The 15,900-nt window shown below is 52.1% G+C and overlaps 1 protein-coding gene across 1 annotated transcript in view; it reads left to right on the top strand.

Annotated features, from left to right (window-relative positions):
* Positions 1-15,900, top strand: part of POR (cytochrome p450 oxidoreductase) — a 59,307-nt gene that overhangs the window by 36,087 nt on the left and 7,320 nt on the right. Inside the window, exons 3-4 of the mRNA XM_081257583.1 lie at positions 11,011-11,059; positions 14,426-14,554. Of these exons, the coding sequence (XP_081113709.1) occupies positions 11,011-11,059; positions 14,426-14,554 (178 nt within the window). The remainder of the gene's footprint in view (positions 1-11,010; positions 11,060-14,425; positions 14,555-15,900) is intronic.

Here is a 15,900-nt window from a genome sequence, read left to right as displayed (position 1 = left end):
AAAAAACCTTCTGGGATTTTAGTTGAGATTGGGTGGAATCTATAAATTAATTGGCATCTTCCAGTATTGAGCCTTCTAATCAGTGAACATGATTTTATCCCCCGGGGATGTCTTTTGAATGGTTTATAATAGCAATTAAACACTGGTTAAAGAGGAACAGTTACAAGTAGCGCGTTCTCTTAATCATAATCATTTTAAAAGTCGCTCTTTCATCTCTCGTCCCACTGGCCCCTCAGCCTTTGCTCAGCTTGTACCTCTAGACAGAGCACCGGGGCCAGGGCAGCTCCTGATGGAAGGGAGCCCGGGAGGATGGTAGCTCCCAGAGGAGTCTGAAGCTCAGGGAGCCTCTCTCTGCCCCCAAGCGCTTTGTTCATGCATGTAATGCAACACCCCTCTGGCTGGGTGGGAATTTGTTTCTATTTCTGTCTCCCGTAATGCAGAGGGAGCATCCCATTCCTGTCTGGGTCCCTCGCTCTGTGCAGGGCCTGTTGGAGTGAAGATACTCAGAGAAAGGCCGTTGAATTAGTAAATGCTAAACCAGCACATATGTCTGCCTCTAAGGCAAACTAGCTCACAGTCTGCGTGTGGCTTATGTTAAAATGTTTTTAATTTTTAAATTAGAACATTGAAAACCCAGGCAATTCCACATAAAAGTCACTTATAGCTTCTTCTGGAAAAAAAAAACAAAACAGAGGACCTGACCCCACGGAGCCCACCGTGACACCTGCCAGCAGGGGCTGAGGCTGAGCGGGGTCACCCTTCTAGATGGACCTGCACCACAGCCTGTGCCCCCGAGCCAGCCCTAGCTGTCCTCCTCGGCTCTGCTCACAGCCCCCACCCCCCTGCAGTCTGCTTCACTTGCAGCGCCTGAGTGCTTTAAAGAAAAACAAAGCTTTTTATTATGGAACACTGCAAGCAAACACCAAAGCGTGGAGCGTAGGAGAGGGAGCTCATGCACCTGTCACCCAGTTTCAACAACTATCCGCTCCTGGCCAGTCTTGCTTCCTTCTCCTTCCCCACTGTTGCTGGATTATCTTAAAGCAAGCATATAATTTCATAATTAATCCTATAATTCATATGAATTATGAATAAAGAAATCATATAATTTCATAGGAAATTGGAAATATTTCCTATGAAATTATGTGGAAATACGAACTACGAGAATATTTCAGTCCTCTCAAATTCAGGGACTCCCCTTTTTAAACCTAACACAGAGCTATCCTCCCATCCCTGTAAGTTCACAGTACATCTCAGTATCATTGGAAACTCAGCCTGCATTGTTCATAGCTCCCTGAGTGACTGATCAATTTTTTTAACCTTTTTTTTTTTTCTTTTTTAAATTCAGGATCTAAACACACACATTTCAATTGACTACCGAATCTTTTAAGTCTCTCTTTCAGAGGTCAGGTCTATTGAGGTGTAATTTACATGCAGTAAAATTCACCTTTTTAAAGTGTGCAGTTTGATGCATCCTGACAGGTGTGTGCAGTTGTGTAGCCAGTGTTGCAGTCAAGATACAGGACACTCCACACCCCAGAAAGCGCCCCCCCTGCCGCCCAGGTCCCATTGCAGTCGCCACCCCCCAGCCCCACCTCTGGTAACCACCAATCTGATTTTTGTCCCTGTAGTTTTGCCTTTTCCAGACTGTCATGCAAATGGGGTTATGTCATCACAGCCTCTGGTGCCAGGCTGCTTCCCCTTAACATAATGTCAGGTCTCTCTCAGTCCGTGGGCTTCCTTCCATCCCTGTGATTCCCTCGCGGCATTTTCGTTGAAGAACCCAGATCATTTGTTTCCCAAAGTTTCCCACAGTCTAGAATTTTGCTGCCTGCATCCCACTGGGGCTTGCTTCTGAGAAGCCACAAAAGAGCTCATTTTCCTCCGTGACCTTCGTTTGACGGCCTGCTCTTGCCAGAAAGGCCGGGAAAGCCAGGAGTCAAGGCTACTGGCATCATCTCTATCCATCTTTATCTCCTTTTTCCACACCCAGCTCAGGGCCACTCTTTCTAGAGAGGGGTCCTTGGCTCTGCCGAGCACGACGATAGAAACACCAATGGGTTTTACAAAGAGAAGAGCGCAAGGAAAGGCCCCTGTGGCCGTGGAGGGTGGACAGTGCCCGAAGTGTCCTGCATCCGTGGAAATGGCGAGGCTGTGGGCTCAGGACATTCACGCCACCCTGCAAGCACAGGTGTGGGTTTTCTGATGCCACCTGACCACCAAGGGACCTCTCCTGTCCCTTGATGAGATTGGGGCCGTTTTGCCGTTCTAGCCAGTGCCCGAAATCTTGAACGTGGCCTGTCTGGGAAAGTGATGCAGAGCCGAGTGTCCTCGGACCTTCTGGCCTCTCTGGGCATTACCAGGGCACCCGGTGCTGGCGGCTCCATCTCTGTGGACCAGGCACCATCCTCGGGGGCTCACATGCAGTTGGGGCACGTGAGGATGGTACAGTGACGATGCTCGAACAGCCCGGGGCGCCACTGGGGAGGGGACTATGTCAGGATGGAGGTGTCCCCGGAGCTGAGTCTGGGAGGCTGAGTAGGAAGCTGGGCCAGGGCTGCATGTGCAGAAGCCCAGGGCAAGGAAAGCAGGGCCTGCTCTGGGAAGGGCGTGTCTTGGTAGGGCCTGGGTGTAAGTCGCCAAGGGAGTCAGGGGTCATGAAGGGAACTGAGATAGAGCAGAGGACAGAGGATGGATCTACAGGGCCTTGGGGTTTTATCTGACCCTCGCGGGGAGCCGACGGGAGGGCTGGTGCCAGGGCAGCCCTGAGACCAGCCTTTCCTGAATGCAGTTTGGAGTGGATTGGAGGAAGGTCGTCGGGAGGCGTTGGCGCTGACCAGGGCCCACGGTACAGACGGCAAGCAGGGCACGGAGAGCAGCAGTGCCAGTGCCCGGAGAGAGGTTGTGTGCTGGGGCTTTCTAACACTTTAATTCTTGCATCCCTGTTTTATAAGAGGCAAAGCCGATTCGGGGGGAGGTGAGTAACTTACCCAGGTCTGAGGAGGAATAAGCCCCAGAGCAGGACTTCACTCCCCAAGCCGTTGCCCCCACTCCTGCTAGCCCCCCGCCCAGGCCCTGTCGTCATCGCCCTTCCCACCCCACTCTCCTTTCAGGGCCACTTTGTCTGTGACTAGAGCCACGTCATCCCAGTGTCAGAGAATGTGGCTTTTCCTCTGTCCTGGACAGGCTGGGTGACCCTGAGCAGTTTCTTGGGCCTCGGTCTCTGCACAATAGCACTAGCCCTGCCTGGCACCCAACTGGCCCAAGAGAAGGCAGGCCACCCGGGCCACGGCACGTTGTGGAGTCCCGACAGGCACGGTGGTGAATACGTGTTGAAGGCTGTGTGGGTAGGGGGTCCACCAGGGGAACAGCAGCCCCCTCGAGCCTTGGAGCACCCTAAGTGATGGGGAGGAGGCCCCCTGGGAAGGGCAGTGAAGTGTGAACGGGACTGCTGTGTCCTGCATCCCGACCGATGGGGTGGCCAGGGGAGGTGCAGCCTTGCTCTGCACAGTGGAAGCAGATGCAAAGCCGCGGGGCCCTGGGCTTTCACAGGCTTGGAGTTGCTGCTTCAGCCCCAAGCGTCACACCCCTCCGCTGTCAAATGGGGTAGAATCCTTTGCCACTTCACGGGGTGGGGACAATTAAATGAAGTAAAATAAAAAGCACACAGGAGGTGCTCAGTAAGTCCTAGTTCCTATTCCCTTTTGTGTCTTTGACCAGTGGTCTCACACCTGCTTCAAGCTCCCACCCGTCCTCACTGCCTTCCGTTGGCGCTGGTTCCCGTTCTTGGTCCCGTCAGTGGAGAGAGCTGCTGTTTTTTGTTTAAGCTCACAGCGAGACACTTTGTCTTCACCAAAGGCAGCTCTTCCAAACCATTAGCTTTCTGCCACGAGGCTCCGGGCCGGCTCTGCCCCGGTCCAGCCGCCTGCTCAGCTCTCGTCCCCTCTCCCATTGTGCTGCCCTGGGGACCAGAGAACTTGTCGCCACACGCTAGGCTCTGGAAGAGAGCCATTCAAAAGCAACTGCCCTGTGTGTCGCCAAGAGCAGGGGAAAGTCTCAGAAGAAATCAGTTCCGCTCTGCAGAAAATTTAAATTTCAGACTAACCCTTCTGAGCCCTGCCTGGGACTGGAAACAAAATGAATCGCGCTGGGCCATCATGGTTCATCTCTGTCCAAGTGACTCAGTGCTTTTGTCCAGCCTCCCTCTCGCTTCCCCACCCGGCGGGCTGCAGTTGACTTCTGAAGCCTGAACCAGAGACACTCCTGCTCCCAATTTGGGAGCAGAGAGCCCTAATTGGAACCATTTGTGCTCCATTCTGGAGTGGCATGGTCTCTGGGCTCCGCGCCTGGGTCGGCTGCGGCCTCTCCTGATGGGCCGTTTGTACTTGGATGCCTTCGAAGGGGGTTCCTCACTTGCAAACATCTCAGCAGCGAATGCGGTGCCCACCTTGCCGGGCGTACCCCGCACTGCGTGACAGGAGGCCGAGCTGTGCTGGTTCCTCAGCACCCTCTGCCCCCAGGTGACTGGACCCAGCATCGTAGGCTCTGTTACCCAGAGTTCTTCTGTAGGGAGGGAGGTGGGAACCAGATCTAATTTAATATGATCCTGAAGCACCCCGGCAGCAGGCTCGCTGCGCTCCCTTTATGGGGAAACGGCCCTGCCATAGCAACCTGCACCACGGCCTTCCAGTGTCCAGAGGAGCTTTGTTCCGCCTGCACGACTTACTTTTTTTTTTTTTTTTTTTTTTTTTTTAATGGGAAAGGGGGAGGATGTGGGGAGAAAGGGCTCTGATATAAACAGTTACCAAGGAGACCCGAGCCGGGGTTGGAGAGGTTTCCTCCTTCCCTCGGTCCATGCAGAAGGAGGAGGGGTGTGTGCCAGACGCAGGGGCTCACGGGAGGTTCCAGCCCAGAGTCCTGGTTCCTCCCTGCTGGAGCCACCAGACGCAGCAGCTCTCCCAGGCTGCGGGGACCGAGGCAGGCAGGGGCTCACAGGGCTTCCGAGAGGACCAGGGTGTCCGGGAGGATGTTCAGTGTCCGCGGGCCAGTCTGCCCGCTGCCAGCACTGGTAGAGAATGGACAGAGCCCGACTCGCTAGCTGCTGGCTCCCCGCCCGTTTCCAGGAGAGCAGCAAGCTGCCTTTTCCCTTCAGTCCCGAGTTGAGAGTAAGAAACCATGGGGTGCGCATACTCATCTCTGCAGGACGAGCCCATCCTGAGAAGGTCAGTTCCAGACAGTGTCCGGGCAGACGGTGTGGATGCCCACAGGCACCCCTACTCAGTGTGGATGGAACTTCTTCCCCGGGCGGGGATGCCTGGAGGCACGAGGACGGCGCTGTGTAGAGCTGACCGCAGACTCAGGGGCAGTCCCGGGGGGCTCACCCAGGCACGGCCACCCTGGCTCCTTTGGTCCTGGTTTGCAGGCTGCATTTCTCTGCTTCCAGAAGAAGGGGTTTAGACCGGAAACCAGAAGGGCCTCCCCATCACCCACTCCTCGGCCTGTGAAAGATCGGGTTCTGAGTGCAGATCCCGGCATGAAGCTGTCAGGAGGGGTGAAGCCAGCCGAGGGCGCCCAGGTGTGGACCTGCTCGGGGCCCGGCAGCCGGGCGTCGCGGTGGGCAGTGGCGGAACCCGCCTGGTGTAACCGGTGGGAACGTGGGGAGCTGCCCCGCGCCGGGCAGTGACTAGAGGCGCAGACAGTGTCTTCCCCCACCTCCACGGGTTTCCCTCTTCCCTCATGGGGCTATGGGCGTGATCCTCCTTTTCCCCGCGGGCCGAAGCTAATGACGGGACCAGCGCTGCCTTCAGAAGTGCACGCCCTTCTCAGGAGCACCCTTCCCCTGGGGGCGGGGGGCCCTAGTACCTCCTGCCCGCCCTCTGACACCCCCAGTGAGACCTGCGTGGAGGGCCCCCCCCCGCCCTTGCTGCCAGCCAGGATCGTCTGCCCCGTGCAGCTGCGTGGGCGCCCCCCAGCCCTCCTCCCCAGAGCTCAGCTCCCACCCGCTGCTCGTGTCTCATCCAGCAGCCCCTCGGCTGCCGGCTGCCACGGCTTTCCCTCCTGGGAGCCGTTTTCCTCTCTGAGAATAGAGCCCAGCTCTTCCACGAGGCCTTTCCTGGGTTCTTCGGCCGCAGTGCCTGCTCCCTCAGAAGCCCCGTGGCATGGCGTCCGCCCCGTCCATTTGGTCTTCGCACACCTCACCGTGTTGAAATCACAGAGTGACCCAGACATCTTTCTTCTGCCCTCCTTATCCTCGAGAGTTCAACAAGTTCCAGGTGCTGAGCGCGACCCTGGGGTGACTGCAGATGCCGAGATGCAGTGTTTTCCATAGAGGAACCCGAGGCCTCAAGAGGCCCGACTTGTCCGGTCACAGGCCCATTTGGTGGCAGAACCAGAATTTGAACCAAGTCTCTGCTCCCGGTGTGTGGCCTCTCCCCTTCCTCCGTGATTCTCCTGGGCTCTTTCTCCAGCCTGGCGATGGGCCCTTGGAAGGTGGAGGCTGCCTCATTTAGTCTCGTGCCCTCGGCACCGCCCAGCGCACACGTCACCTGGAGATGGAGAAAGGGCAACCGGGCGCTCCCTGGGCGGTGGGGTCCCTCTGGTCCCTTTCTTCAGCAAATCTGCTCAGATGTAGCTTCTGTGGAAACCTCTGCCCTTTGAGAAAAGAGAGCTTTTCTACTGACGTCAGACCCTCTCAGGTGGGTAGGGGAGCCTCCAAAGGCCTCCAGGCCGCCTCAGCCAACCTTTTGCTGGGCAGAGACTCAGGACTGACCCCCCGAGAAGCCCATAAAACGTCATGTGCTGAGTGCCGGGCACTGTGCTGTGCAAAGAGGTACACAGATAGCTCCCCCCAGATTGTGAAACCCAGGCCTCAAGTTGAGCAATGAGAATACGCTGAGGCAAGTGCCTGGACGGAGTTCCTGAAGACGTACTGAAGACGGTGACAAACAACCTTATGTCTGAGCGGCAGGGAAAGGCGCTCTGGAGAGAAGCTTAGGCCGAGTGTCTTCAGGGATAAGCAGGAGTTGGTGGCAAAGGGTTAGAAGAAGGACGTTCTAGGCCACGGCGCGGTGGGTCCAAGGGCACACGGAACCAGGGAATGGCGGGCTGGTCATTGTGGCCAGAGCATCTGGAAGGTGGAGGGGGGTGGATTCTGAACCGGTGGGCCCCTTTCTCTTACTTAGAATAGCTTCTCTGATGTGGGTCTCTACCCAGGGTGTAGCTCTTCTAGTCATCCTCACCAGAGCCTTCAAAATCAATCCATCTATAGCCACGCACAGCGTTTCTTAAAATAGCAAGTAATTTGTATCTTCTTAGTACAAAAGCCTTACATTTTCATTGTAGGAAAGAAGAGTGGAGGAGTTGGGAATAGAAATTAGCAAGAAAAAGAAACAAAAAACTCATAATTGCTCAACCTGAGGACAGAACAGCTCTTAACACATCAGCATCTACCCTTCTGTACCTTGCCTTTACACAAAAACAGGATTGTGTCACCTGTGTTACTTTGTAGCCTGCCTTTCCCATTTGACAAGAACGTCAGGTGATGGTCTGTGCTGTTCGGTACAGAGCAGCGTGCGTCACAGGGCACTAGGCTGTTCAGCCTCTCCCGTCTTCAGACGTCTGAATGTGTATTTGAATATAAAATGTATTTTTAATTATAAAAGTAACAGAAAACAAAAATTTGGAAAATTAGGGAAACCCTCTCACCCGTTATCCTAAAGCTCCCGTGTCCTCTGTCTAAGATGCTGGTGTGTTTCTCTTCAGGCCACTTTCCTATGAACAATTAATCATGTGCGTTCCACTTCTAAGGACACAGATTCTGCTTTTCCTAGAAGAGGGCAAGTGTGAGGGAAGATGGATTGGTTACCTTGCTGGCTTGTTTCTCACTTGGCTTTGCGTCGTCTAAATTTCTCCCGGAGCGTCCGCTGTGGCCCGTCCACACGTAGAGAACTGGCAACGGTCAAGAAATTGACGAAGAGTTCCATATAAGTGAATATTCCAAAACTCAAGCCTGGCCCCTTTTAGGTGTCAACTGAATGCATTTACTTTGTTTTCATTTTTTTAATTGAGGTGAAATTCACACCCCTTAAAATTCACGGCTTTCACCATTTCACAGTGTTTAATTCAGTGGCTTTTAGTACAGTCATCGTGTTGTACAAGCATACCACTACCTAATTCAAAACCTTTCATCACCCCAAAGGGAAACACTGTCACTCCCCACCCCCTCCCCCCAGCCCCTGGCACCACTAGTCCACCTCCCGTCACTATGGATTTGCCTATTCCAGACATTTCCTATAAATGGAAATTGCATTTCGTTTTGTACCTGCTTTTTTTCTCATGATTTTTCATCAGAAACATTTGTCTAGGTTGCTGGTATTTAACCATCAGTTTAAATTTACATCTGATTTTATGTTTAGTGGGTAATATATTCTCATGACTCAGAATTCAAAGCTACTCAGTGGTGGAATTCACGTCATCGTGCACCTTGCTTCCTTTCCTAATGGTGTGTCTTGGTGAGCACACCGTGTTAGTGCTCAGACTGGGTTGTAGGTTGTGTTGTAGTTCAGTCTGCACACAACTAGAGGGTTAGTGAAGACGCGGCCATTCGCAGCTGAGCGCGGGCAGAAGTTGGACATGTGGCCAAGATGCTAGACACAAGACCCCTTTGAAGTGCAGGTTGGAGCTGGGCGTGGGAAGATGGGGCCAGTCCTGAGCACCTCTGCTCATTCGTGCTCCTGCCCTGGCCCTGCTGAGGTTAGGGATGGGCCGGCCCGGGGATGCCAGAATAAATGGGGAGTCGGGGATGGCCTGCTCTGGGTTCCTGTGCAGCTGGGCCCTCGCTGGGTGGGAAAGCCTGGGTGGCCAGCCCCTCGCTGCCTCCCTGCTGCCCCTCATGGGGCTGTTGCACCGAAGGGACCTCGGGACAGAGGAGGGAGGCTGGAGTGGCCAAGCCAGGCACCGGGCCTCACCTCCCCCTGCGGCCTACTGTGATGTTATTTAATGCTAAGACCCTGAAAATAGCATTAGTCCTGCACCTACTAACCTAGTGAAAAACCCAGCGGGGGCTTAGACATGAAACTTCTCATACCCTTATGTTTATGAAATACCTGTCTGAACAGCTTTGCAGGGGCATCCTTAAAAGAAACCTTCAGGGCTTCCCTGGTGGCGCAGTGGTTGGGAGTCCGCCTGCCGATGCAGGGGACACGGGTTCATGCCCTGGTCCGGGAAGATCCCACATGCCGCAGAGCGGCTGGGCCCGTGAGCCATGGCCGCTGAGCCTGCGCGTCCGGAGCCTGTGCTCCTCAACGGGAGAGGCCACAGCAGTGAGAGGCCTGCGTACCGCAAAAAAAAAAAAAAAGAAACCTTCACTTACATAAGTTTTTCCACAGACTCCAGGCCTCTAGCCCTGACAGACATTGCTTCATGCTGTTGTGATGAGTGTGTGTGTGTGTGTGTGTGCGCACACACATGCGCACACGCACGTGCATGCTGGCACTTCACTCTGTTACACTCTACTGTGCACAGGAGGCAGTGGAAAGAGCAAAGAATGTATGTCTCGTTCCCCGGGTATGAATGCAGTCTATGGGGCGTGTACCAGAGAGTGAATTGCTGGGCTGTAGAGTCACAGGAGGTACTGCCAAGCCGCGTTCCAAAGTTGCCATGCCATATCGCCCTCTCCCAGCTGCGTGTAGGAATTCCCATTGCTCCACAACCTCGCCTGTTTGAGATCTTGTCAGTCTTTTCAGTTTTAACCATTCTTACTGGGTGTATGATAGATCTCACTGTGGTTTTAACTTCCTTTTCTCTGGTATCTAATAACGTCGAGCACCCTTCCCTATGTTCTTTGGCTGTTTAGATGCTCTCTTTAAGAAGGTACCCGTTCAAGCCTTTTGACAATATTTCTGTCGCAGTATGTGTCTTTTCTGATTGATTTGTAGGGATTTCTTATATTCTCAACCCTAGTCCTCATCAGTCCGATACGTGTACATTGCAGACACCTTCTCCCGTGCTGGGGCTTGCCTTTCATTCCCTTGATGGTGTCGTTTTAAACAGAAACACTGGTATTTTAGTGTTCAGATTTGTCGCTTGGTTCAGACCGGCCATATTTCAAACATCCTAAATATTTACCATCCAGAGGTAAATCACCTTGCTGTCTTAGGCCTGAGAGTCCCTGGGGAGGCTCACTGGCTTGCTTTAGATGGCTGTGCAGGCCTGGGGCAAGGACAGAGAGAAGGAAAAGGACCAGAAGTGGAGAGGGAGGGGCAGGAGGCCAGAGCTAGGAGGTGGAGAGTGGGCGGGCATGCGGGGCAGTGGTGCTGCTCTCTGGAGGGGATGGGGTCCAGTTCAGGGCTTTAGGAGGTGACAGGGTCACAGAGAGGGGAGCAAGTAAAAGTGGCTCCAGGGCAGGGGAGGACTGGGGGGAGGGGGGGCGTGTCTTGGGAATCTCAAGGGACTTGCTGTTCACGTGGGGCCTTGGTGGGGAACAGGGGTCTGTCGGGTGAGGAACTGGAGTGAGGACACTCTGGGCGGAGACAGTGGTGTTGACAGAATTCTAAGGACCATCATGGAGGGCTGGTGTGTGGAGGGGAGTGGCAGGCGAGGCTGGGACAGGTTCTGAAGGGACTTGTGCACCCTTGGTCCTGTGGGTCATGGGAGCCATGGAAGGTTTCAGAGCGTGGCAGTAGCAGGGTCAGAATCTTATTTGGGAAACTCCTGGTTGCCTTGAGGTGGGGACCATTGGCTGTGGATGGTGAGCAGCTGGGGAGTGAGCTTGACCCTTCGTTCTTGTGTTCTCAGGTACCCGGGTGGGTCAGCCCTGGCCCTGTGAGGCTGGATTTGCGAGGTTGGATTTGGACTTACCAGGCCCCGGAGCCTGGGTCCTGCCTCTTCCAGCCCTGGCACTGGACCAGAGGCGGCTGCTGGCAGGGGCACCACGGAGTGGAGCAGGCAGAGCTGGAAATGCCCCTCGCTGCTGCCATGTGCCTCCCGTGCCCAGCAGACACTTTTATTTTTCAGGACCTCCTCTGTCAAAGACAGCAGCTTCGTGGAAAAGATGAAGAAGACGGTGAGTTTTCTCTTTGTGCTCGGCCCTGGTGGGTGTGCGGGGGCATCCAGCAGAAGGCCAGCTTCACTGAACGGGAGGAGAAGCGGGCGGGAAGCCGGCTCAGCTCCCTGTGTGCGTACTTTCTGGGCTAACCAGAGCCTCGAGGCTGCTCTGCTGTTGCTGGGACAGTTTACTCCGCTTTTTGAATGTTTACTTCTTGAACAAACCAAACTGTAAGAACAGACAGACCCTCCCTCTGACTCGGATGCCGCCCCATCTCCTCCCTCCCAGACCAGGTTGTGTCCGTGAGCATATGTAAACCTCACATAGCTGTGATCCTAGCACAGCTACAATTTTATCTGTTTGATTTTTATTTAAGTGTTGAATTTTATGACCAGGTGCTTCATTCACATGGTTAAAATCCAAAACATAAACTACGTAGTGGAAAGCTTCTCTCCTATCCCTGTCACCCATCACTGTCCTTAGTATTTTATAGATCCTTCTAGAGCTTCTTTACGCACATATAATAAAAACAAATACAGACTTTTATACTTTTTAAACACAAAAGGTGGCATATTACATACACCTCTATAGACCTTCATTTTTTTCCCACTTAATGGTATGTCTTGGAGCTCCTTTCACAACAATTCAAAGATACCTCCCGCATTCTTTGTTATAGTTGCGTGATGATTCCATGTGCGGCCACAAGTACTATAATTTAACACTGCCTTGTTGATGGGCGTTTGGAATATTTCTAATCTTTAGCTCTTACGGATAGTGCTGCTGTGACTGTGTAGATCAGTTTGCATATTTGCAAATACAGTAAAATCCCAGAAGTGGAATTTTTGGATCAAAAGATATATGCATTTGTGATAGAAACTGCCAGATTGTGCCCCACCCCCGTAGAGGTCACGCCGCGGGACCGTCACTAGCAGTGTGAGAACACCTGTTCCCCACAGCCTTGCAGACAGTCTACTATCAAAGTTTGGGATTTTGCCAGTTTTCTAGGTTACAAAAAAGATATTTCTGTGGAGTTCTAATTTGCATTTTTCCTATGAATGAGTTTAAGCAAATTTTCATGTTATGCTGGCATTTCTTTTCTCTCTTTTTTTTTTTTTTTTTTACAGATTCTCTGTTCAAATCTTTTGCCCACTTTTCTGTTGGGATTGATCTTTCTCAAGGAACTCCTTAAAGTTATTAGGGTGATTAACCCCTCGTCTGTGATATGAGTTAATATTTTTCCCAGCTAACAGTTTATGTATCATTCGGCTTATTGTGTGTTTGCTTGTTCGTTTTGCCATGTTAAAGTTCCTTAGTCCATTTAACTATTCTGTGACTTCTGGACTTTGAGTCATCATTTGAAAGGCTTCCCCACTCTAAAGAGATAAAGGAATTCTTCCATATTTTTTTCTAGTATTTTTATGATTTTGTTTTCCATATTTAAAATTCAGTCTGTTGGGAATTTATCCTGGTGTAAGATGTAAGGTATGGGTCCAACAATTTTTTACACAGCTCTCTCAATTCTGTGTAATAAAGTCCATCTTTTCCCCACTAGTTTTATCATAAATGTAACTCCCATGGGTATTTGAGTGTAGTTCTGTATTTTCCTATTCTGGTACTTTGATCTAGCTGTCTGTGTATAAACAATATCATACTGTTTAATTATTATAACATTGTTGTATAATTATTATAACTTGTTTTAATATCTGTAGCACTAGGCACTTCCTCCCCCCACCATCACTCTTATTTTTCAGTTTTCGTGGCTGTTACTTCATACGTATTCATTTATTTTAGGTAACAGTTTTATTGAGATATAATTCATATTCGATACAGTTCTCCAATTTAAAGTTTACACATCAGTGATTTTTAGTATATTCCCAGTTTTTAGGACATTTTCATCATCCCCAAAAGAAACCCTATGCCCATTAGTAGTCACTCCCCATTCCCCCACCCTGAGCCCTAAGCAACTATTCATCTACTTTTTGTCTCTATAGAGTTGCCTATATGGCAACTGGACATTTCATGTAAGTGGAATCATACAGTATATGGCCTTTTGTGGCATCTTTCACTTAGCGTAACGTCTTCAAGGTACATCCATGCTGTAGCATGTGTCAGCACTTCATTCCTTTTTATTTGCCAAATGATGTTCCAGTGGATGGATTCGCACTTATTTTTCCACAGGATTTTTAGGATCAAATTGTTGATGAAAAAAGAGCTGTTCAAGTTTTTATTAGGATTGTGTTACATTTCTGTACTGATAGAGAACTGACATCTTGTACATTGAGTTTCCCTGTGCAAAATCAGAGTGCCTTACCATTTGGTTGAGTCCTTTATCACTCGGTAGCTTCTCAGATGTTTCTTGTATGGCTTATTTCTAGGTACTTTATATATTTTGATGCTACCATAAATATTTAGCTACTGTTTTATATCCTGTTTTGCTCCCTTGACATCATAAGCATTATGTTAAAATACCTTTTTAAATGATTTGTAGAAGATTCAGGAAATGTAAAAGGTATGAGAACACTTTACAGCAATTGTAGTCCCTCCGTTCTATTTTGTCATTTGTACCTGTCAGGGCTCTGTGTCAGGCCAGAGACCCCTCTAGGCATTTTGGGCACTGGAAGGCTGCCGCAGAAAAACCTCATGTCTACAGAAAGGGACTGGGGAGGTGGCCTGTGCCTTGCTTCCACCTTCCAGATCTTGCAAAGCACATCCAGTTGGCGGGACCTAATTTGCTGCATCCCTGGCTGCAGGGAGTCTGGGGGATGGAGTTCCAGCTTTTCCAGAGCTGCTGCAGTGGGCACAGTAGGAGGAGGGTGGGATGAAGAGCCTGTGAGCCAGTTATGGTACCTTTCCCCATTGTCTAGATTTTTATAAAGCATACGCATTACTTTTGTAAACATCCAGAAAAACTCACCCATGATTCCCCATTTAAAGACTCTTGGTATATTTCACACCATTCTTTTTCCCTGTGCATTTATATGTATAAACACACACATATATGTAGAGTGGATATGTAACAAAATGGGATTATGCTATACATAGTCTTTGACCACTTTTTTGTTTTTTTTTTTTTTACTGAACGTCATTTTTGCATTTTTACACATGTCCTTTAAAAATATGCCCACGCTGTGATTTTGAGCAGCTTGTGTGTGTAGGATTATCTTGATGGCTCCAGCTGAAGTCAGCTCGGTGGCCTCTGACCCCATCCGCTGCAGTGGCTGTGGCAGTGAGATGCTAGCCCCAGAGCGACTTAGAAAGGACCTGAAGGAGGCAGGAAAGAGGGTGCCCTTGAGGGACCTGCCTGCCCCTGTGGTCACCTAGAGCCTCCAGTGAAGCCTGTGGCTCTTGGCCCCTCACTGATCCTGCGTGTCTGGCCATCCCTAGGGCAGGAACATCGTCGTGTTCTACGGCTCCCAGACGGGGACCGCCGAGGAGTTTGCCAACCGCTTGTCCAAGGACGCCCATCGCTACGGGATGCGGGGCATGGCGGCAGACCCGGAGGAGTATGACCTGGTGAGCTCTCGCTGCGCCCTGCCCCCTTCCTTCCATGCAGTGCAGTCCAGGGCATTAAGGAAGTCATGTCTGGATCGTGGAGACGCTTAAAGGGCTGAGTTAGCCAAAGGGACAGACAGGAATAGGCGTCTCTTGTCATCTGTTCCAGCAGCCAGGTGGCCCCAGTTTTAAGGACATTAAGAACACCTGGCCCAGGTGTGCACATATGCGCTCTCAGCAGTGCTCACGCTCAGCCTTCCAAGCTCTCCACGCTGCAGGCTTTGCAAGTGCTGGGCAGGTGCCAGCAGAAGCGACTCGGGCACCTAGTGGATTGGTTGTGGCTTAAAAGATGAAAAGGGTCTCAGCAAGTCAGGAGAGGAACTGTTTCTCATCTCCCCTCAACCCCCACCCGAGAACTGCAGTTCCAGGGGAGCTGGACCGAGGAGTCGGGGGGTCTGGGCTCTAGTGCCGCTCTGCCCTGACTGCCCATGTGACCCTGAGCGAGCGCCCACCGAGGGCCTTCCTTAACTCGTCTACAGAGAGGCAGTGAGTGTGTTGGGTGGGCCATCTCCAGGAACCCTTCAGCTGGGCTTTGAAATGAGGCTGTAAACTCGCATGTGTGGGCTTGGGGAGGGCCCAAGAGAGCCCAGGAATTGAGGGAAGGGCCCCCATCTGGAGCTGCAGGATCCCCGCCTTCTCCTGTCAACCATCGTTGGCACGTGGCTCCTCCGGGCCAACACAGGACTGTCTGCAGGACACAGTCCCCACTTCCTGGCCCCAGCTGCACCTAGCCTGCCTCTGAGGGCGGAGGGGACCCGCTCACCTTGCTATCTCTCCTCTGTGCATCGGCTCTTTCGCCAGTCGTGGCTCTCCAAAGGGCAGGAAACTTCCAGCAGTCTGCTTGCCTGTTTCTGAGACAGCCAGGCCAGCGGCCCCAGTTGGACTCAGTGGGCAGGGAAGTGGGGAGTGGTCCTTAGGCACCCAGGAGGGGCAGGGCTGGCAGGGAGCAGGCAGTCCTGGGAAGGTGCCCCAGGGAGTTGCCTTCCTGCTTCTCCCCCGAAGGGTCGTTGCCAGACATCGGGGCGGGGAAGGCAGTGTCGGGCTCTTGCTGCTCCAGCACCACGATAAATGAACCTTCCCTTAGAACCGCTCTCTTCTGAGGGCCAGCTGCTTCCCACACGTGCCACTCCATCTCCCAAACCGAACCATCCCCCACCTACTCCACGCCCCTGCCTTTGGTCTTGGGGACAAGCACCACTACCCATCTGTCTTAAGACCTGGGTTTCGAGTTGGTAGACAGTTGGTTAGGAATTAGTGCGAGCCCAGGTCCTCCCGTGCCCCAGGGACTTTGTGGGATGATGAGGTTC

Source organism: Mesoplodon bidens, assembly GCF_964165515.1.
Source record: "Mesoplodon bidens genome assembly, chromosome: 15".
Taxonomy (NCBI): Eukaryota; Metazoa; Chordata; class Mammalia; order Artiodactyla; family Ziphiidae; genus Mesoplodon; species Mesoplodon bidens.
This window is presented reverse-complemented; position numbering and strand designations above follow the sequence as displayed.